At 39.8% G+C, this 22,467-nt stretch overlaps 2 protein-coding genes across 5 annotated transcripts; both read right to left on the bottom strand.

Annotated features, from left to right (window-relative positions):
* Nucleotides 1-1,306: 1,306 nt before the first annotated feature.
* On the bottom strand, nt 1,307-10,046 carry LOC125884490 (uncharacterized). Of its 4 annotated transcripts, none has more exons than XM_049569563.1 (6): nt 9,705-10,046; nt 9,253-9,585; nt 7,917-7,958; nt 7,660-7,767; nt 2,026-2,060; nt 1,307-1,904 (listed from the first exon to the last, which is right to left on the bottom strand). In XM_049569563.1, exons 1-6 carry the CDS (start codon nt 9,748-9,750, stop codon nt 1,782-1,784), a joined length of 687 nt encoding a protein of 228 aa, XP_049425520.1. In that variant the 5' UTR covers nt 9,751-10,046; the 3' UTR covers nt 1,307-1,781. The 4 variants fall into 4 exon arrangements, with proteins under 4 accessions (XP_049425520.1, XP_049425521.1, XP_049425523.1 ...); XM_049569566.1 differs by lacking the exon at nt 2,026-2,060 and adding an exon at nt 7,363-7,397 and having other exon boundaries at nt 1,768-1,904; XM_049569565.1 differs by lacking the exons at nt 1,307-1,904; nt 2,026-2,060 and adding exons at nt 6,805-7,242; nt 7,363-7,397.
* Nucleotides 10,047-15,416: 5,370 nt separating this feature from the next.
* Nucleotides 15,417-17,789, bottom strand: LOC125884492 (uncharacterized). The gene is made up of 6 exons (XM_049569568.1): nt 17,652-17,789; nt 17,200-17,532; nt 17,001-17,042; nt 16,744-16,851; nt 16,456-16,490; nt 15,417-16,341 (listed from the first exon to the last, which is right to left on the bottom strand). The coding sequence occupies exons 1-6, from the start codon at nt 17,695-17,697 to the stop codon at nt 16,240-16,242; spliced, it is 666 nt and encodes a 221-aa protein (XP_049425525.1). The 5' UTR covers nt 17,698-17,789; the 3' UTR covers nt 15,417-16,239.
* Nucleotides 17,790-22,467: the final 4,678 nt, after the last annotated feature.

Raw genomic sequence — 22,467 nt, 5'->3', positions numbered from 1 at the left:
GCTCAGAGCGCCTGTCATGGCAGTCCACTCTGACATCTCTCCACTTAGTGCATGTATAGGTCCTGTTTGTGCATGTGTGTGTCTTTCAGACCTGTGTGTAATTTACAACAGAGTGAAAAATTGAATTTCCCCTCAGGGGGATTATTAAAGTATATAAAATTAAATTAAATTAAAATTTTTCCCACTACATACTTAGGTGTGTGATGTGAAAATCTGTGTTTCCATTCCTGCCCATACCCATACATACTCACAACAGCAGCTCACTGAGCCTTGTCTTGCTGTTTAGGTTTTAGATATATAAAATATCTGAACAAAATGGCTACAGTACATGGGGTGTCTTGTGAGTGTTGTCTTGTGAAACATCTTCCTGATGCGGAGTGCGGATATGAGTCCAAAATTTCTGTAACCATTCACATCCACTTCATGCAGCGATTGGCCAGCTGTACTGAGGTGAGACACTGGCAGGGTTTGAACTTCTCTCTGTAGCCCAACAACTGTTTTAGTCACTTCGTGTGTGAACAACCAAGTTCAATACTGTTCTGCCTTCTAGAAGAGACTGTCTGGAAATGTGCGTCATTATCTCCATACCTACTGGTAGTGCTACTCCCCCATGATGAACCCTCTTTTTTAGGGTCTCATGTACCCACACAGATCTTTCATTTCCCTGTGCCCAACATAATATTTGCTGACAGTCTCACCCTCAACCAGAGCTACAGCAAGTACCCTCTGCCTGAACATTTTAGGAAATAGGAAAAACATAAAAAAGGTAGATTGCCTACACAGGAGGGTTAGGGTAAGGAAGTGATGGGGTGGTTGCCTGGCAACAATAAATAGGCCCAGCAAGCATTTTTTTCACGAGTGGCATTTAATTTAGAATAATAAAAAAAGCCAGTGTGGTGTGCCTCGCGTTTTCCAGCCTGCAAAACGCTTTCTGTGTGATCGGGGCCTCAACATACTTTTACATATGTGAAGATAAAATAGTGTTAAAGTCTGTCAAAAGTGAAAAGGTACAGATATTTCCCTGATGCAGACTGTTTAAAGTGCAGCACTGGGCATGTAGGTGTCATAAATTCACTGTAGAGTGAATGGTTTCATATGAGGATGTGAAACTGTCACTCTGCTTCAGGCATCTTTTCACAAGCTAGATAGATGCTTATCTACTATGTGAAGATAAAGTAGTGCCTGAGTCTGTCAGAGCTGTAAAGGTACAGTTATCTCCCTGATGCAGACAGTGCTGTGTGTCACCACAGTGCAAAGTGCAACAATGAGCATCAGAAATTCCCACATTCATAAATACAACCAGAAATCTTTTTAAATATATCATATTTTTAATTCAGGCATGTGACACATTGACATCACAGTTAAAAGATCCAGTTTCAACATTGATGTTTTACAAAAGTGCTGAATGTGATCACAGTCAGCCAGTATTCACTGCTTCATGAAGACTTTTATTCTCACAGAGCTTTGATCTAACAGGCCTCATGATGTTCACCTCAGCTGTTCTCAGACCACACTGTGCTGTCTCTACCTGACAAACAAGTGAGGTGTACCTCAGTCACTCCTCCACTGCTGCAGACCTCCATCTGTCTGTTGTCTATTGACAGTCACCAAATCAGATACAATTAGCAAAACAGAGAGAGAGTAAAAGCTCTTTGACAAAGATCCCATATAATAGTTCTATTTAATGTTTTGTTTTTTAAATAAGAAAACCTCCTCCCATCCAGCCACAAAAGAACACAGCAGCAGATTAATGTGATAAAAGCATCAGTTCCTCTCTGAGTCTATCTGCGGGCAGCATAAATAACATGAGTCTCCACTTCTCTCTGTGATGCAGGCCTCCTGTTCCTCACTGTTGGTAAATACAAACTCACTGCTGCGTCTTTCAGGCCATCAGAGCCCAGAGTCTGTAAAACACAATATCTACAGTCACTTGTCTGTCCAAGCTAAATGTAGAGAAATGTCAAATGCTCTCCTTGGACGACAACACATAATTAAAAATTAAGTAAATAAAAACACTTCACTCACCTCACGCTGTGGTGGATTCTGTTCTTCACTGGCAACTGAATGACACAGACAATATGTGCAATCAGATAACTGACAATTATTTTCCTTAAACTTAACTGTCATTCTGTTTTGGCAACATGGAATTTTGTATTTTAATATATCGACACTCGAGCTTTGATCAGGCCCAAAGAATCAGGCCGACATGACACGTACCCACATATTTCTGTTCAAGCACGACCTGAGCCCAAACCACGGCAGCAAAAACCTGAGTTTCCACTGTAATTTGTTTTGTGTGCATGTTTAACATTTATTACAAGCTATTGTAAAGTAAAGTCTTTTCAGTGCTGTACCAGACATTTGTGACACGGAGTGTGTTCTTTAAATATCCTCGGCAACGGGCCCAGTGAGAGTCAAACTTATTAACTGTTTGTTAATGCATACATTAATAGAAAGCTCTAACAGCAGGAAATTCATGTTAGAGAACCTGATCTGACTCAAGCCGAGAGAATGATCAGAAATTACAGCCTGTTCTGAGCCCAGCAGGGTCTGGTCCAATCAGGTTTGGGCAGAGGATCAAAGCTCTAATTCACACAACATTAGAAATTTAGAATAAGAAATGAAACAAGATAGAAACAGGAACTATTAGAAAGTACCTTTCTGAAGCTTCCCGATTGTAACAACCAGACCAATGATGACTGTTAGGAGAACAGCAGTCAGACCGCCCAGGATCACACTCATCAGCTTTGTTACATCATCAGACTCTGAAGAAAGAAAGATGATATAGTGAGACTCTATTTTACACTTGAGAACCGTGAAACCATTAAATTGAATGAGTTAGCATACTGTTGTTTTATATCTTAAAATCACCAGCAGTGAATCTACACAATGAAAGAAATTTTACTTTTAGACTTTCTGTCATCATCATCATCATCATCATCACTGTCTTTCAAAAATATTTACTCTTGATTTTAGTTGGAAAAAATTGTATCACTCTCGTTATGAAAATCAATTAGTCACATGGGTTCATTCATTCATTCATTCATCTTCTAACCGCTTCATCCTCTTGAGGGTCACGGGGGGGCTGGAGCCTATCCCAGCTGACATCGGGCGAGAGGCAGGGTACACCCTGGACAGGTCGCCAGACTATCGCAGGGCTGACACATAGAGACAAACAACCATTCACGCTCACATTCACACCTATGGTCAATTTAGAGTCACCAATTAACCTAGTCCCCAATCTGCATGTCTTTGGACTGTGGGAGGAAGCCGGAGTGCCCGGAGAGAACCCACGCTGACACAGAGAGAACATGCAAACTCCGCACAGAAGGGCTCCCACACCGGGGATCGAACCGGCAACCCTCTTGCTGTGAGGCGACAGTGCTAACCACCACACCACCGTGCCACTTCTTTAAGATCAATTATTAAATTAGAAAATTTTCTAAAGACATGGATTATATAATACTCTTACCTTCAACATTTAAATGTATGGTGGTGAAAAATGTCCGTCCACCGCTGTAAACAACACAGTAATACAGTCCAGAGTCAGATACGGCCACTGTCTTCATTTTGAGAGTGTCGGAACTCATTTCAAATTTTCCACTTTGACATCCATCACAGTATGAAGGAACATTGTTAGGGCCCATCATAGTGGAGATCCAGCTGGCCTTGGTTCTGTTGACCACTCTGAACCACACTGTTGGAGAGTTGGACTTCTCAGAGCATGTGAGAGAGACTTCTTTACCAGACTGGACCTCCACAGTCTGAGAATCAGCAGCTGAGACAGAGATCCAGCCTGAAACAGACACGATAAGAGAGATACAGGAAGATAAAAACACCTCTTAATAAATATAATAATATGCAAATATGTTTTAGTTGTGATGGAGTTGAGAGAAATATGTTGGCAGTACTTACCGAGGCTGCAGATGATTAAAGCTGGTATCAAGCTACACTTCATCATAGTGCGTACGATGGCAGCTCTGCAGCGTCTAACTGTGCTCCAGGAAGGGTGCTGTCAACTGAAGAGGCGGGTCTTTCTTTTTCTCTCTTATCCAGTTGTTAAATTGAGCACATACATGCCGTCAGTAACACGAGTCATGATGCTGAATGATGGCCTCAGGAGATTTGAGACAGTTATTATTGATTCATTTTAAGCTACCAAAGTTATGTTCAAAGCAAATTAAAAACTATACATCAGATACATCAAGGCCTTTATCTAAGACAGTCCCATCTTAACCTCTTATACAAAATAAGATTCCCATAACCTCCACCATAAACTGACTTTAGCAGACAGCTGAGAGATGTTGGGAAATGTAGTCCTTAAAAGACTTGCCGGAGGTTGTTAGAATAGCAGCGTACAGAACTACAGATAACAGTTTACATGTTGAAAGTGCTTTATAACTGCACAGCAAACCCACTGGGAAACTAACAGGCCCAGGTAGGAAGAACATAAAGACCAGCAAAGTTTAAACTCATGTAATGACTGAAAGATGCATGTTTGTGTCTGTATCTGAAGCTTCACATTCTCATGCTGTGTAAGTGAGAAACTTCCTTTTTTCTATATGTTATCTATTCACAGACTTTAGTGGTTTGCCACACAGATTCTGGTCATGTGTTTTTGTTCTGAAGAAGCTGTTGGTATCCATGACAACGGAACTATATAATTATCTCCACTAGGTGTAAGCTAATATCACCAACTACTGGACCGATCAGCCTAATATTCTGTGTGTATATTCATGACTGTATGTTCAAGGACCTCTCATGGTTGTGGTAATTTACAATTGATGAAAAATCTGTTTTATTGACTTATACTGTCACTGACTGCTCACTCCTCACTCCTCTGAACCAGCAGGAAGGAGCTGCAAGTTTCCCAGAAATAATTAAAACCAACAAGCCTTACCATCTGTTGCAGGACATGTTTTGGCCTTGTTGTGGTTCAAAGACTGAAATCTATAGAAAAGTATGGTCTCACTTTAAACCGGAGCGTCTGAAGATTAACTCCATACTTGGTATGTTTTGATCCACTAAGGTTAGGCTCAAAATGAAATGAATTAGTCCCTGTTTTTGTTATCTTTGCTTCCATCTTGACTGTGAGGGAGCTGGTAGAGATATTCCACTGGCAGCAGCTTTCTGCAGTCTGTACAGCGTCATTTGTCATTGGGAGCGTTTCAGAAATGGGGTGTTTTGCTTGCCTGATTTTGTAGACTTGCAGATTTTGTTGATTTGGTGATTTTCTCTTGATATTTGTGCTTCCACCATAAGTAAGTAGGAAGGCTGTGTAGTTAAATGGTTTGGGTTATTAGGGGCGGCAGTAGCTCAGTCATAGGGACTTGGGTTGGGAACCGGAGAGTTGCCTGCTCAAGTCCCCGTCTGGACCAAAAATATGGAGTGTGGACTGGTAGCTGGAGAGGTGCCAGTTCACCTCCTGGGCACTGCCGATGTGCCCCTGATCAAGGCACCGAATCCCCCAACCGCTCAAAGCGCCTGTCATGGCAGTCCACTCTGACATCTCTCCACTTAGTGCATGTATAGGTCCTGTTTGTGCATGTGTGTGTCTTTCAGACCTGTGTGTAATTTACAACAGAGTGAAAAATTGAATTTCCCCTCAGGGGGATTATTAAAGTATATAAAATTAAATTAAATTAAAATTTTTCCCACTACATACTTAGGTGTGTGATGTGAAAATCTGTGTTTCCATTCCTGCCCATACCCATACATACTCACAACAGCAGCTCACTGAGCCTTGTCTTGCTGTTTAGGTTTTAGATATATAAAATATCTGAACAAAATGGCTACAGTACATGGGGTGTCTTGTGAGTGTTGTCTTGTGAAACATCTTCCTGATGCGGGAGTGCGGGATATGAGTCCAAAATTTCTGTAACCATTCACATCCACTTCATGCAGCGATTGGCCAGCTGTACTGAGGTGAGACACTGGCAGGGTTTGAACTTCTCTCTGTAGCCCAACAACTATTTTAGTCACTTCGTGTGAACAACCAAGTTCAATACTGTTCTGCCTTCTAGGAGAGACTGTCTGGAAATGTGCGTCATTATCTCCATACCTACTGGTAGTGCTACTCCCCATGATGAACCCTCTTTTTAGGGTCTCATGTACCCACACAGATCTTTCATTTCCCTGTGCCCAACATAATATTTGCTGACAGTCTCTCACCCTCAACCAGAGCTACAGCAAGTACCCTCTGCCTGAACATTTTAGGAAATAGGAAAAACATAAAAAAGGTAGATTGCCTACACAGGAGGGTTAGGGTAAGGAAGTGATGGGGTGGTTGCCTGGCAACAATAAATAGGCCCAGCAAGCATTTTTTCACGAGTGGCATTTAATTTAGAATAATAAAAAAAGCCAGTGTGGTGTGCCTCACATTTTCCAGCCTGCAAAACGCTTTCTGTGTGATCGGGGCCTCAACATACTTTTACATATGTGAAGATAAAATAGTGTTAAAGTCTGTCAAAAGTGAAAAGGTACAGATATTTCCCTGATGCAGACTGTTTAAAGTGCAGCACTGGGCATGTAGGTGTCATAAATTCACTGTAGAGTGAATGGTTTCATATGAGGATGTGAAACTGTCACTCTGCTTCAGGCATCTTTTCACAAGCTAGATAGATGCTTATCTACTATGTGAAGATAAAGTAGTGCCTGAGTCTGTCAAAGGTGTAAAGGTACAGTTATCTCCCTGATGCAGACAGTGCTGTGTGTCACCACAGTGCAAAGTGCAACAATGAGCATCAGAAATTCCCACATTCAAAAATACAACCAGAAATCTTTTTAAATATATCATATTTTTAATTCAGGCATGTGACACATTGACATCACAGTTAAAAGATCCAGTTTCAACATTGATGTTTTACAAAACTGCTGAATGTGATCACAGTCAGCCAGTATTGACAGTCGCCAAATCAGATAGCAAAACGCAGAGAGAGAGAGAGAGAGAGAGAGAGAGAGAGAGAGAGAGAGAGAGAGTAAAGCACTCTGACAAAGATCATGTTTATTGATTTCATTTGACTTTTTTTTTTATATTAAAGAATAGTAACTCCTTCCATCCAGCCACAAAAGAACACAGCAGCAGATTAATGTGATAAAAGCATCAGTTCCTCTCTGAGTCTATCTGCGGGCAGCATAAATAACATGAGTCTCCATTTCTCTCTGTGATGCAGGCCTCCTGTTCCTCACTGTTGGTAAATACAAACTCACTGCTGCGTCTTTCAGGCCATCAGAGCCCAGAGACTGTAAAACACAATATCTATAGTCACTTGTCTGTCCAAGCTAAATGTAGAGAAATGTCAAATGCTCTCCTTGGACGACAACACATAATTAAAAATTAAGTAAATAAAAACACTGACTCACCTCACGCTATGGTGGATTCTGTTCTTCACTGGCAGCTGAATGACAGGGACAATATGTGCAATCAGATAACTGACAATCATTGTCCTAAAACTTTGCTGTAATTCTGTTTTGGCAACATGACATTTGGAATTCTTTTAATATATCGACACTAGAGCTTTGATCAGGCCCAAAGAATCAAGTCCAATCAGGTTTGGGCAGAGGATCAAAGCTATAATTCACACACCATTAGAGTGTAGAATAAGGAAAATGAATAAATAAAAATAAAACAAGGTATAAACAGTATCCATTAGAAAGTACCTTTCTGAAGTTTCCCGATTGTAACAACCAGACCAATGATGACTGTTAGGAGAACAACATTCAGACCGCCCAGGATCACACTCATCAGCTTTGTTACATCATCAGACTCTGAAGAAAGAAAGATGATACAGTGAGACTCTATTTTACACTTACTGGCTTGAGAACTGTGACAACATTAAACTGACAACTGAAATAAGCCATATTGTTATTGTCTTAAAATCACTAGCAGTGAATCTACACAACAAAAGAAAACTTACTTTTAGGCTTTCTGTCAACATCATCATGAGGTTCATCACTGCCTGTTAACAACATGAAGATACATTTACTCTTAATTAGGGTCTGGGCAGCTAAGCTGCCAGGACACTATTGTAATCCCAGGTATTCTTCTTCTTCTTCTTCTTCTTCTTCTTCTTCTTCTTCTTCTTCTTCTTCCGAGGAAATCATACTTCCCATGGGTGAAAACTCACCAAACTTTGGACAAAGGTCCAGTCTCATGCCAGATATCCCCAGCTGTAAACTCAAGCCAATAGTCCTGATGGTGGCGATACAGCAAGCGTCTAAAGTTCAAAACTTTGAAAATTCATAACAAATCAACCATATGTGCTACAACTTCACAACTTTCATCAAACTGTAGCCCCAGTACTGGAGAAACTTTTGTACATTTAAACCTATTAAAAATTATGAAGTTCATCACTCTGTTTTTTTCAAAAACTGTAAAACTTATTAAACCTATCTCCTCCCACATTTTTGCTCAATTGACACCAAACTTGCTACAGAGCATCTTCAGACTGTCCTACACAAACTATGTTTCTCAGATTTTTGATTGATCAGAAATTGAGCCTACAGTGCATCAAAATGTTTGACTGTAAACGGTGCTGTAAACATATACATGCAAATTCTTGCTAAATAAATCTTCAATGTTCGTGGAAAAAAATGACAAAAGTCTTCAGTCATCGTAGACGGTGTGTGGCAAATTTCAGAATTTTATCTCAAAAACTGAAATTTTTTTACAGCATTGAATTTTGCTCTAATGTGAACAACTGGAGTCACTGTAAAAATGGCAATTTTAAACATCAGCTTTTCACTTATGAAGCAAATCAGTCATTGTTACAAACAAATTACCAACATCTCCATGCTGTCTAGATGCAATATGTGTATTTTCAGGTTTTTGTTTCAATAACTGAATTTTTACAGTGGTTTGAAATCTGCTTTTCCATGCATGGACGGCTGCTAAACCTGCACGTCTGGCTTAGTCAGTTTGTGAAGCTACACGTGAATTGTGACTGACTAATTAGCTCAGTGAGATAGAAATTGATTTTTAGTCTCAGAGGTTGTGAGTTCAAGCCTCTGCTGATGCAAAAGGCAGATTGTGTTGCTAAATTCCTAAATGTCTTCCAATTCTTCTGCTCGTTGCTCAGAATTGCCAAAAAATGCTTGGACCCGACCCGTCGCTGCACAGCAGCTATAATTTTACTTAAAAACTCTCTCATTTCAAAAATTATGAAAAAACATGGGCAGTGATTAAATGTACAAAGACTGGTTTAATAATAATAATAATAATACAAATAATAATAATAATGATAATAATCTTACCTTCAACATTTAAATGTGTGGTGCTGAAAACTGTTTTCTGTGTGAAAGCAACACAGAAATACAGTCCAGAGTCAGATACATTCACTTTCTTCATTTTGAGAGAGGCAGTGGAGGTGTTGGAACTCATTTCAAATGCTCCATTTTTACATCCATCACAGTATTTAGGAGCGCTGGTAGAGGTGAACATAGTGGAGATCCAGCTGGCCTTGGTTCTGTTGACCACTCTGAACCACACTGTTGGAGAGTTGGACTTCTCAGAGCATGTGAGAGAGACTTCTTTACCAGACTGGACCTCCACAGTCTGAGAATCAGCAGCTGAGACAGAGATCCAGCCTGAAACAGACACGATAAGAGAGATACAGGAAGATAAAAACACCTCTTAATAAATATAATAATATGCAAATATGTTTTAGTTGTGATGGAGTTGAGAGAAATATGTTGGCAGTACTTACTGAGGCTGCAGATGATTAAAGCTGTTATCAAGGTACACTTCATCATAGTGCGTACGATGGCAGCTCTGCAGCGTCTAACTGTGCTCCAGGAAGGGTGCTGTCAACTTAAGAGGCGGGTCTTTTTCTTTTTCTCTCTTATCCAGTTGTTAAATTGAGCACATACATGCCGTCAGTAAGAGGAGTCATGATGCTGAATGATGGCCTCAGGAGATTTGAGACAGTTATTACTGATTCATTTTAAGCTACCAAAGTTATGTTCAAAGCAAATTAAAAACTATACATCAGATACATCAAGGCCTTTATCTAAGACAGTCCCATCTTAACCTCTTATACAAAATAAGATTCACATAACCTCCACTATAAAATGACTTTAGCAGACAGCTGAGAGATGTTGGGAAAGGTAGTCCTTAAAAGACTTGTTGGAGGCTGTTTGAACTACAGATAACAGTTTACATGTTGAGAATGCTTTATAACTGCACAGCAAACCCACTGGGAAACTAACAGGCCCAGGTAGGAAGAACATAAAGACCAGCAAAGTTTAAACTCATGTAATGACTGAAAGACGCATGTTTGTGTCTGTATCTGAAGCTTCACATTCTCACGCTCTGTAAGTGAGAAACTTCCTTTTTTCTATGTGTTATCTCTTCACATACTTTAGTGGTTTGCCACACAGATTCTGGTCATGCACGTTTCATCTGAAGAAGCTGTTGGTATCCATGACAACTAAATGAATTAATTATCTGCACTAGGCGTGAGCTAATATCACCAACTACTGGGCCAATCAGCCTAATATTTTGTGTGCATATTCATGACTGTATGTTCAAGGACCTCTCATGGTTGTAGTAATTTTCAATTAATGAAAAATCTGTTTTACTGACTGTTTTATACTGTCACTGACTGCTCACTCCTCACTCCTCTGAACCAGCAGGAAGGAACTGCAAGTTTTCCAGAAACGACTGAAGCCAACAAGCCTTACCATCTGTTGCAGGGCACAATTTGACCGTTGTTGTGATTCAAAAACTGACATCTATAGAAAAGTATGGTCTCACTTTGAACTTGAGCATTAACCTGTTATGTTAAGATCCACGAAAGTTAGGCACAATACCAGATGAATTAGTCCCTGTTCATTGTTATCTTTACTTCCATCTTGACTCAAATATAAACACACCCAAAGCTCCGCACACCCCTGCAGGAAGGTGTGTGTGTGTGTGCAGCTCAACCTCATACTCAATACACAGACCTGCAGTTCCCATCAACAGAGCAGAGGAGAGAGATGAAGACAGCAAAGGAACCTGGTCGCTATGTCTTATAGAGTCCTGACCTCTGCTGCTATTGGCAGGAGCCATCACTACCCACAGACTGAAACCCACAAAGGTCCCAAAAATAGCAAAGTAACAAAGAAATAAGAAAATACAGGCAGATGGCAGGTTCTCCACAGATACAGACTCCACAGGTCATTATTTTATTCACTAACCTTTCTTTAACCAGAAAAACCTTTTGAGATCAATCATTTCTGTTTTAAGAGTGTCATGGCCAAAACAGGCAGCAACATAAGTTACAGGCAACTCAACAGCACGAACCAAAACAAAAAAAATCACATTTGTTTGTTCTCAGATTTGAGCTCTGAGGCAAACCACAAAAACTCAGTGAGAGAAAAGAAGACACAGGTTAGAGGTGAAGTGACTGTAACCCACAGCCACCCACACAAAGCACAGCAGCAGGTTAACATGACAAAGCATCAGCTCCACTTTGAGCTGCAGCTCCAGCTGCTTCCTAAATCTGTCAGGTGGCAGTGTAACTAACATTTGGCTCCACTTCTCTCTCTGATGCAGAACTCCTGATGCTTTTTGTTGTCGGATGAAAAAAATCAGAGTTTTTTGCTGCATGAACAAGAAGAATTTTTAAATACATCCCATTTTTTTTTATTCAGACATTTAACATACATATAGACACATGCATGATTTGATATTACAGTTAAATTATTCAGTTTTAACGTTGATGCATTTTAGTCTTTTCTTACTTTGCCTGCTTGACAGAAGACAGCACACAAGTCTTCACTGCTGGATTTCAGATTCAATTCTCACAAAGCTTTGAGTTAACAGCCCTTATGATTTTCACCTCAGACCACACTGTGCGGTCTCTTCCTGTCAAACAAGTGATGTGTACCTCACTCACTGCTGCAGACCTCCGTCGAACTGTAAGGAAATGAGAACATTGTTCTCAGATTAACATCTATGACAAACACAATGAGTAAGAAAAAGACTTTGGCTGGAAAGAAGAAATAAAATCGTAGCACAGATTGCAAAATCTGCATGAATGAAGAATCTTTAGCACAAAATTAGATTTTTTTTTTTTTAATCACAGTGGCGGTCCTATTTCAGTATCAGTTTCCTGAGCTGCAGTTCCAGATGTTTCCAGAGTCTATCTGGTGGCAGCATACACAACATGTGTCTCCAGCTGGTTCTCTGATGGAGGCCTTCTGCTGCTTTTTGCTCTTTGATGGAAACTCAGCGCTGCATAGTTCAGATCATCAGAGCCCAGGTTCTGTAAATAAACATATTTACAGTCACTCATCTTACATGGCTGAGTTTGTAATTAAACATCAAATCATAAAATGAGAAAGGACTTGGACCAGTCATCACATAAAATACACTTTGATCAATGTTAATAAGGTTAAAATGTGAGGACCTCACTGTGGTGTAGATTCTGTCCCTCTGTATGAGCTGAATGACAGAAACACAACATCTGGTCACTTAATGGCTCAAACACACAGCTGTTAATACTTTCTGGCAAACAGGAAGTTTTGCAGTTGCACTTGAATAAAAGCATATAAGTACCTGGATGAAGTTTCCTGATTTTGACAACCAGACCAATGATGACTGCAATGAGGAAAATAAGCAGAGCACCCAGGATCACACTCGTCAGGCTCGTTATTTCAGCAGACACCTCTGCATCAACAGGTCATTACATAAAACTATTTGTATCATATTTTACCTCTTGCGAGTTGAGGGCACATATGTGACTCTTGCTGATGTAAAGAAAATATTCTTACCTTGTACATTTAAATATGTTGCACTGACAATTACTGAGTTTCCATCTGCATTAAGTCCACAGAAATACAGTCCAGAGTCAGACACATCCACTGGTTTGATGGTGAGAAAGAGGGTAGACGTGTTGGAGGTCATATTAAATTTGCCATTTTGAAATCCATCACAGAATGAAGCGTCTATATCAGACCTCCACATAGAGGAGATACAGCTGATGTTGGCTCTGCTGGTCAGTCTGAACCAGAGTATGTGAGAGATAAAACTGGTAAAGTTGGAGCACATGAGTGTGACTTGTTCACCAGGCTGGACCTCCACAGTGTGGAACTCCGAAACAGAGACGGAGATCAAACCTGAAACAAACAACATGATGTGAATTCATAAACTTAAAATTTAACACAATGTATGTAAATTACGTTGTCCATGAAAGTTTAGATTTTAGCTTCGGTACATTACTGCAGTTCTTGTACTAAGAAAAAAAAGTGTACTTACTGCAGGTCCAGAGCAAAGCTGTTATCAAGGTGAAGCTCATCTTTGTGTGTACAGTATGGCTGCACCGCTGCTATGTCTGTAACTGCACTATGCTCCAGTAAGACTGGTCTCTACGTAAAGAGGTGGGCTGTTCTGTTGGTTTTCCGGCTGCTCAGTCTCACAATGTGAATACTGTCACGACCATGGTTGCAAGGTAACAGCTGCAAGGAGAACAGGACAAAGTTATTATCTTATCTGATAACACTTTACATTATCAAGGTAATGTTGTAGCAAAAGTTTATAAGTCTAAAAAAGATTTGTCAGAGTACTCACATATCCGACATATAGCACTGAATAGATCACTGGACTGATGCTGACACATAACTCTATAGAAGTTTGACCCTGTAGTTCATTTATTCATTCATTCTCTCACTCATTTTGTATTTCATGCACGGCTCCAATGATCTTGTTTGTGTGAGTGTTGAGTCTGTTGAGTGTGATGAGAGGAGCAGTGACTGCGTTTGAGAGTAATTAACCACTAACAGGATCTAATAATACAAAAATACCTGCACTGTATGAAGATAGACATATGTGACTTTTACTCTGTGGGAACATAAATACGTTTGTTGTGTGTGGTTATGATGCAGAGAGCTGAAGGCAGACCTTCCTCTGGTTCACACCACATTAATGATACACATACAGATACAGACAGTGCTGCGTGTCACCTCAGAGGCATGATGGGTAACAACAGGCAGATGGACAGCATATTTCTGACTTTATTCTCACAGAGCCTGGAGTCAAAAGGCCTCATGAATTTTACCTCAGTTGCACTCCCACCACACTGTGCTGTGTCTTCCTGTCAACAAGTGATGTGTACCTCACTCCTCCACAGCGGCGCTGCAGACAGACAGCTCTCTCTGACTCCTGCTCCATCAAACACCAATCATATTCTTTTATTGTCAGATTTGAGCTCTAAGGCAAACACAGTAAGTGAGAGACAGACCTTGGCTAGAATGTAGAATTAAATTGGAGCACCACCTAAATGAAGCCAGGGTTTTGGGGTGACCTGTCCCTTTAACACTGATTGTTAGAGGGCCACTGAATAACAAGGCAGGACTGTTCTATGTTCTGTGCATCTGATTGGTTGTTTTATTGATTGTCATTTGTTCCACCAATCATGTGCAGTTAAGGTGATGCCACAAGGTGCAGCTGACTGATAATTATGTTAGGAGAGTGTTAAGAAAGGTACGACTGTTTGTGGGTAGAAAAAAAGTGGAATGCTTATCTTTGGGTCGTCATTTGCTGGATTTGGTTGGTGTTGCTCTTTTTTAAATGAATGGCTGCACACTGAGCTGTGGTGACGCAGACCTCCTGTTAATTATTGTAAACTGAAAACAATTTCCCTCACTGTAAATGAAGCTTGTATTTATTTTTAACAGTAAGTTGCAAAGACAATAAAGCTCCTACAAAATAACATTTGAAGTCATATGTGTGATTTATCCTGGCTTCACATGAGTAAAAGGAAAAGTCTGCTAGCTGCTAGGCTAATTTATGCAATTGAAAATGTCATAGGCTAATGCTAATAACATTAGCATGTTGTATGTGTGGGGTAAACATGGCTTTGTTTTGTCTGTGAACATTGTGAGTCATAATTGAGCCAAATTTTGTAATGTTACCTCAGTTAAATGTTGCTGTTGTTCCCACGTTCTTGTAAGTAGTGGAAAAGTCCGCTAGCTCCTCGGCTAATTTATGCAATGTAAAATGTCACAGACTTATGCTAATAATGTTAGCATTGTATATGTTGGGGGAAAATGTGTCTAGTAGGTAAACTTTGTCATAATGAAGCTGACTTTGTAACGTCACCTTTGGTGGGCTAAATGTTGCCATTGTTGCTGGCTTCATGTGAGTAGAGAAAAACGCCGCTCATGGGGAAAATGTGACTAGCAAACCACATTTGTCTTGTGTTTAAACCATGTGAGTTATAATGAGACGAATTTTGTATTTCATGTTGTCACTATTAAGCCATGTTATATGTGTTGTTAAGTTATGTCTAGAGGAACCTAGACATAACATGTAGGGTGACTCCCCACTCTGAAGAAAGGCCAGCTACACAGCATTTCAAAAAATGAAGTGAGCAGTTTATTAGACTTCAGAGATAAGCAGTGCCCAAAACAACAAACAAAACTCATGGCCCTAAGTTACTGGCCCGAGTTATTGGCCCAAACTTACCTAACATAAAAAACCCATTAAACAAAAGACAAGTTTCTCACCTAGACTCATAAAATATTAAACAAGAGAAAAAAAACACATAACAATGCCAAACAAACAGGGCTCCTCACTCCTACTTAAACTGCTTAGAAGAGCTCTATAGTGACCGAACAAAAGAGTACCAGAAAACCAACTAATAACACTATAAAGTACACTACGATACAGACTTATATTCACAAACTCAAAACTGGTTCAAAAGCCCTCCTAAGTAACAAAGTTAACAAGTTGAACACACTAATTCACAAAGTTGAATGGTTTGCCTGCAGCCAACTATGTATGTACAAAGTTTGCTTTGCAGCTGATGCTACATTACAAAAGTAACACGCTGAAATAAATAGAACTCAGCTGTAGGCCAGTCCTCCTGTGGCTGAGACTTCTCTTTAGGCTGGTACCCACAGCACTGTTTTCTTACCACAGTAGACAGTAGACTTGTTACATGTACAGTACATGAAAAGAAACATAAAGCTGGATGGCTGCTGCATCTTTGTATTTTTATTCCTCATACCAGTATAGACACTCACAGTATTAAGTCAATATTCAAAATATCTACTTTCTGTATTGATGTACTCTGATTACATCTTTCAAAAGAGGAACAGGAATAGAACACATTACTAGGAATAGGCCTTCACATTTCTTTTTCTTTTGACACAGTAATGGTAAGTCCACCACCAACACAAAAGCACATCTGCAGATTAATATGTCAAAGCATCAGTTTTACTCTGAACAACACCTCAGGTTGCTTCCTGATCTTCCTATCTAGTAGAAGAATACACAACATTCTGCTCCACTTCTCTTCTTCTTCCTTTTTGACAGAAATTCACTACTGCGTAGTTCAGATCATCAGAGCCCGGATTCTGTAAAACACAATATTTACTCTCACTTGTCTTTCCGAGCTGAAATTCAGTCAAATGGTCACATGACAAGACATAATTTAAAATGATAAAACAATAACAAAAACACTCACTCACCTCACGCTGTGGTGGATTCTGTTTTTCACTGAAAGCTGAATGACACAGACAATATGTGCAATCAGATAATTGACAATTATTTTCCTTAAACTTAACTGTCATTCTGTTTTGGCAACATGGGATTTTGTATTTTAATATATCGACACTAGAGCTTTGATCAGGCTCAAAGAATCAGTCCTAATCAGGTTTGGACAGAGGATCAAAACTCTAATTCACACAACGTTGAAATGTAGAATAAGGAAAATAAATAAATAACACAAGGTATAAACAGTATCCATTAGAAAGTACCTTTCTGAAGTTTCCTGATTGTAACAACCAGACCAATGATGACTGTTAGGAGAACAGCAGTCAGACCGCCCAGGATCACACTCATCAGCTTTGTTACATCATCAGACTCTGAAGAAAGAAAGATGATATAGTGAGACTCTATTTTACACTTACTGGCTTGAGAACTGTGACAACATTAAACTGACAACTGAAATAAGCCATATTGTTATTGTCTTAAAATCACTAGCAGTGAATCTACACAACAAAAGAAAACTTACTTTTAGGCTTTCTGTCAACATCATCATGAGGTTCATCACTGCCTGTTAACAACATGAAGATACATTTACTCTTCATTTTACTTAAAAACTCTCTCATTTCAAAAATTATACACGACAATGGGCAATTATTAAATGTACAAAGACACTGGTTTAATAATAATAATACTACAAATAATAATAATAATGATAATAATCTTACCTGGAACATTTAAATGTGTGGTGCTGAAAACTGTTTTCTGTGTCAAAACAACACAGAAATATAGTCCAGAGTCAGATACATTCACTTTCTTCATTTTGAGAGAGGCAGTGGAGGTGTTGGAACTCATTTCAAATGCTCCATTTTCACATCCATCACAGTATGAAGGATCGCTGGTAGAGGTGATCATAGTGGAGATCCAGCTGGCCTTGGTTCTGTTGACCACTCTGAACCACACTGTTGGAGAGTCGGACTTCTCAGAGCATGTGAGAGAGACTTCTTTACCAGACTGGACCTCCACAGTCTGAGAATCAGCAGCTGAGACAGAGATCCAGCCTGAAACAGACACGATAAGAGAGATACAGGAAGATAAAAACACCTCTTAATAAATATAATAATATGCAAATATGTTTTAGTTGTGATGGAGTTGAGAGAAATATGTTGGCAGTACTTACTGAGGCTGCAGATGATTAAAGCTGTTATCAAGGTACACTTCATCATAGTGCGTACGATGGCAGCTCTGCAGCGTCTAACTGTGCTCCAGGAAGGGTGCTGTCAACTTAAGAGGCGGGTCTTTTTCTTTTTCTCTCTTGTCCAGTTGTTAAATTGAGCACATACATGCCGTCAGTAACACGAGTCATGATGCTGAATGATGGCCTCAGAAGATTTGAGACAGTTATTATTGATTCATTTTAAGCTACCAAAGTTATGTTCAAAGCAAATTAAAAACTATACATCAGATACATCAAGGCCTTTATCTAAGACAGTCCCATCTTAACCTCTTATACAAAATAAGATTCCCATAAACTGACTTTAGCAGACAGCTGAGAGATGTTGGGAAATGTAGTCCTTAAAAGACTTGCCGGAGGTTGTTAGAATAGCAGCGTACAGAACTACAGATAACAGTTTACATGTTGAGAGTGCTTTATAACTGCACAGCAAGCCCACTGGGAAACTAACAGGCCCAGGTAGGAAGAACATAAAGACCAGCAAAGTTTAAACTCATGTAATGACTGAAAGATGCATGTTTGTGTCTGTATCTGAAGCTTCACATTCTCATGCTCTGTAAGTGAGAAACTTCCTTTTTTCTATGTGTTATCTATTCACAGACTTGAGTGGTTTACCACACAGATTCTGGTCATGTGTGTTTCATCTGAAGAGGTCATTGGTATCCGTGACAACTGAACTACGTAATTATCTCCACCAGGTGTAAGCCTGGCCACATTTTATGACTGTACGCTCAAGGACCTCTTGGGGTTGCGGTTATTCACAAATGTTGAAAAACCTGTTTTGATCACTGTTTAACGTCGTCATTGACTCCTCTCTCCTCTTGAAGCTCAGCAAAATACAACAAGCCTTACTGTATGTTGTGGGACACGTTTTGTCTTACTCACGTGATCCAAAATGATCTGAAGCTCGATTCTCAGATTGTTTTGTAAATAGTTTTCTAAAAAATAATAAATATACCAAGTTCTGATCATCTGATAACAGTTTCATACTTAAAATAACAACTTCTGGTTAGCTCCCACCCATTCCTGATTTAAGCCCCACCCACTTTAAATCGAAACCTCACCCATTCTCAGGCCAGACACGGTTACAGATGATTGACCTTTCGGTAAGTCCTGCTTGTTTGTTATAGTCTGACAAGCTGTCAGAATAAGCAATGAGCCTAACCTGTAACTAACTGCACTCCTTGAAGAAATATTGTCATATTTTTGGAAAAAAGAAACAGTGATTCCAGAGAAAAGCAGACAGAGGGGTCTACAGTCTGTGTTTGAAGGATATATCCAGGATGTTCCTTTCACTTGTTCCTGTACAGCAGGGTCGGTCTTTTTTTCACTGTTATAATCATTAAAAAGCAAAAGCAGCATGTGTATACATTCAGTAGGCTATATCTTCAGTAGCTAGCTAGCTAACCCTACACTTTTCAGGGTGTGATTTTGGTTTTGGAACAGGGAAGAAATATCTTTTTCCAACCTCTCCAGGTAACGGGTATCAATAATACACGACGTGCCCCAGACTCAACATTTAGCTCCAAATCCACAAAACCAGCCTGAAAATGAAGGAAATCTGAAATGACTGCATTAGAGTCAATGGAGCACAGCTGTGTTGTTGTAGGACCCTGGTCTGAGCCAGCCTGATGCTACGTTATGATTGGCCAGTTTGCATCTGGTGGCGGAACTTAGCAAAAGGTCAATTTAGTTGGTTGAGCAGATACAGATACAAATACAGATGATGATGTACTCGGAATTGCACTGTAGGTTATCTATATTTAACATACAGTGCCGTTAGCAGGAACACTTGATAAGGTGTTAGGTGTTTACATACTTTATTGATCGACCATACAGTAGTCGAACACTGAGCCTCCCATTTTGGTTATAGAGATTAAAAATATCTCAACAAACCTGATACAGTGCATGTGGTTTCTTGTGAGTGTTGTGTTGTGAAACAGCTTTCTGACATTAGATTTGGTGGTTTTGAGTCTGGCAATTTCTGTAAATCTCTGAAACCATTCACACATATTTCATGCAGTGTTTGGTAGAGTTTGAACTTCTCTCTCTAGCCCAACAGATATTCCTGTCTCTTTCTGAGTTTTGTGAGTACAACACTATTCTGCCTTGCACTAGAGACTGTCTGGAAATGTACACTATCATCTCCATATTGCCACACCATCCCCCTCCAGCCCCCCAGATAATATAACAAGTCATGAAACTAATTTCTTTCAATTAATTCAGTTAAGTAGTTTTCAAGTCTGTCAGAAGTGTAAAGATACAGATATGTGCAGACTGTGCAAAGTGCAACACTGGGCATGTAGGTGTCAGAAATGTTTATCTTTATAAAACTGGCAGTCTTTTAAGATAGATTGTGTTTTTACTTCAGGCATGTATTACATTGTTTTGCAAAAATGTCAAACCTGTTCAAAGTCATACAGTTTCCGTGGCTTGATTCCAAACTTTATTCTCACAGAGCTTTGACCTAACAGATGACAACAGACCGCCATAAATTGCTATGGATTTTTTTGGTGACTAAAATATGTTTTGCTGTCGACCCCTCCAAAACAGTACATTGCACAGCTTCTGTGTCAGTACTCCTGTCTGCTTCTCAATTGGGGGTGTGTCCAGTGTTGGACAAGCGACTTGGAAAATGTAGTGAGCTAAGCTGCCAGTTATCCTATGTCAAAATGATTCCACTATATTGAAGCAATCCCCAGAGAAATATAGCAAGCTGAGCTACGAGAAAATGGCAAGAGTAGCTTGGTAGTTGCAAAGCCACTCTTATTTTTTGACCTCATGTCAAATCAGCATTTTCTCAGTGATAAGAAAAAATGTCAGTGAAACAAATTGAAAGGCTAGAAAAGTTTTTTTTGAAGACATTGTGACATTTGAACGTGTCCTCCAATAACATGACATCGTCAGTTGGCCTATTGCTCTCTCCCTTTCTCTCTCCTCTTCCTACTTAATGCATTTCTCTGTCTTGGCCTCTTTCAGCCAGCTATCTGGCTCTGTCAGTAATTCAAAATATTATATTATAAAATATTATATTTTCTTTTCTCTGGGACATTAAAACATGAACACGTCCTGCAAATAACACGTGACATCAGTATGTCACTCTCTGTCCCCTCTCTTCCTACTTAACACTGTTCTCTGTCTCTTTTCTCAGCCCTTGTTGTGTCTATTTATTTAGTGTCCACTTCAAATCCACTTAATATATATACAGTCTATGGGCAAGACACACAAATATGGAGCCAATGGAGCCAATCAGAGGCAGAGTGGGGTATGTCTTGCCTAGGACCCTACAATACCAGAGTAGCGACACACATTGGTCAAGCGGGAAGTTGGTCACGTGCCCTCCAGTGGCAGGATAGCGCATTGCATATCCGACCAAGAACTGACTGAACTTCAGTATTGCTGCATTGCTGCAGACCAGGAATTCTTGTGCGTTTCCAAAGTCAAGCAAACCTAAAAGCATAATCTACCATAATCTACCATAATCTACCGTAATAGGAGCATCGGTGACCCGTTTACAGGTAAAGAAAACAACAACAGTTGTCTACCATAATGTTACTCTCTACATTTTGAAATGAACAAAATATAAGCATGACTTAATATGACCAAGACACCTAAAAGTAAAAACAAGGCCATTTCCATCAACCAAGCAAGTGCGCGTCAGACATACTGTAAGTGAATGGGTTTTCTGGCCGGAAATGTAATGCCCTCATGCCCCACTAGAGGGCGCGTGAGGCTTAACTTCAGCATACCACAGGAGTCATGTTAAGTGCCGTCACTCTGGTATTATAGGGTCCTAAGTAAACTGAAGGTTCAGTATGTGATGTCGCATACAAGTGTATCCCATGTCTACCTGCCTCGGTGTGGCGCTCAGCAACATCACTTATCCTCAGTTTCACTATCCTTACTTTTATCCAGACCTCTGCAGAAAAAAAGGCTGCTGCACCTCCCAGGAAAAAGAACTTGAAACCTTAAATCAGCTTTCCTACTGAAAAGCTATTTGACTCAGAAAGTAGTGACATCACCACCACACTACTGAGAAATGCAGTTAAGTTAGTAACCTTGCTACTTGTAGTGATGCTAATGCCCAACACCAGGCGTGCCCACATTACTGTAGGTAACACACTAACTGTTGGTAAGTCCCTCATACACCCCCCCCCCTTCAAAAGATCTGAACTATCTCTTTAAAATGTGCTAGCTTATCACCCCGCCCCTATAGCCGGCTGCAAGAACTGTAAGTGGAAACAGTTGTTGTAAAGCACCTTTGATGGAAATGGGCTGTGTCACAGATAATAATAGGACATGTACATACTGTCTTTCTGTCGCGAGTAGTTAGTACAGTGATAAGAGTATCTGCCATGTCTTACACAAGTGAAACCTGTAGAGTGAATGGTTTCATATGAGGATGTGTAACTGTCACTCTGCTTCAAGCATCCTTTCACAAGCTAGATAGATGCTTATCAACCATGTGAAGATAAAATGGTGTCCGAGTCTGTAAGAAGTGTAAAGGTACAGATATCTCCCTGATGCAGACAGTGCTGTGTGTCACCACAGTGCAAAGTGCAACAATGAGCATCAGAAATTCCCACATTCATGAATACAACCAGAAATCTTTTTAAAAATATATTTCATTTTTAATTCAGGCATGTAACACAGTTACCAAATCAGATAATATTTGCAAAACAGACTGAGAGCTATGGAAAAAAATACATATTTACTATTTTCTTTGACTTTTTTTCCATTAAGAAAATAATAACTCCTCCCA

This window comes from Epinephelus fuscoguttatus, linkage group LG23 (assembly GCF_011397635.1).
Source record: "Epinephelus fuscoguttatus linkage group LG23, E.fuscoguttatus.final_Chr_v1".
NCBI lineage: Eukaryota > Metazoa > Chordata > Actinopteri > Perciformes > Serranidae > Epinephelus > Epinephelus fuscoguttatus.
Note: the sequence above shows the minus strand (reverse complement) of the source record. Positions and strands in the feature narration are given on the sequence as shown.

Coding starts and splice junctions, on each gene's coding strand:
- LOC125884492 (XM_049569568.1), bottom strand. CDS start 17,697: ATGATGAAGTGTACCTTGATAACAGCTTTAATCATCTGCAGCCTCA. Junction 17,533..17,651: donor TTTAATCATCTGCAGCCTCA/GTAAGTACTGCC, acceptor TGTCTGTTTCAG/GCTGGATCTCTGTCTCAGCT. Junction 16,342..16,455: donor AGAATCCACCACAGCGTGAG/GTGAGTGAGTGT, acceptor TGTGTTTTACAG/AATCCGGGCTCTGATGATCT.
- LOC125884490 (XM_049569563.1), bottom strand. CDS start 9,750: ATGATGAAGTGTACCTTGATAACAGCTTTAATCATCTGCAGCCTCA. Junction 9,586..9,704: donor TTTAATCATCTGCAGCCTCA/GTAAGTACTGCC, acceptor TGTCTGTTTCAG/GCTGGATCTCTGTCTCAGCT. Junction 7,768..7,916: donor TGTTGACAGAAAGCCTAAAA/GTAAGTTTTCTT, acceptor TTCTTTCTTCAG/AGTCTGATGATGTAACAAAG.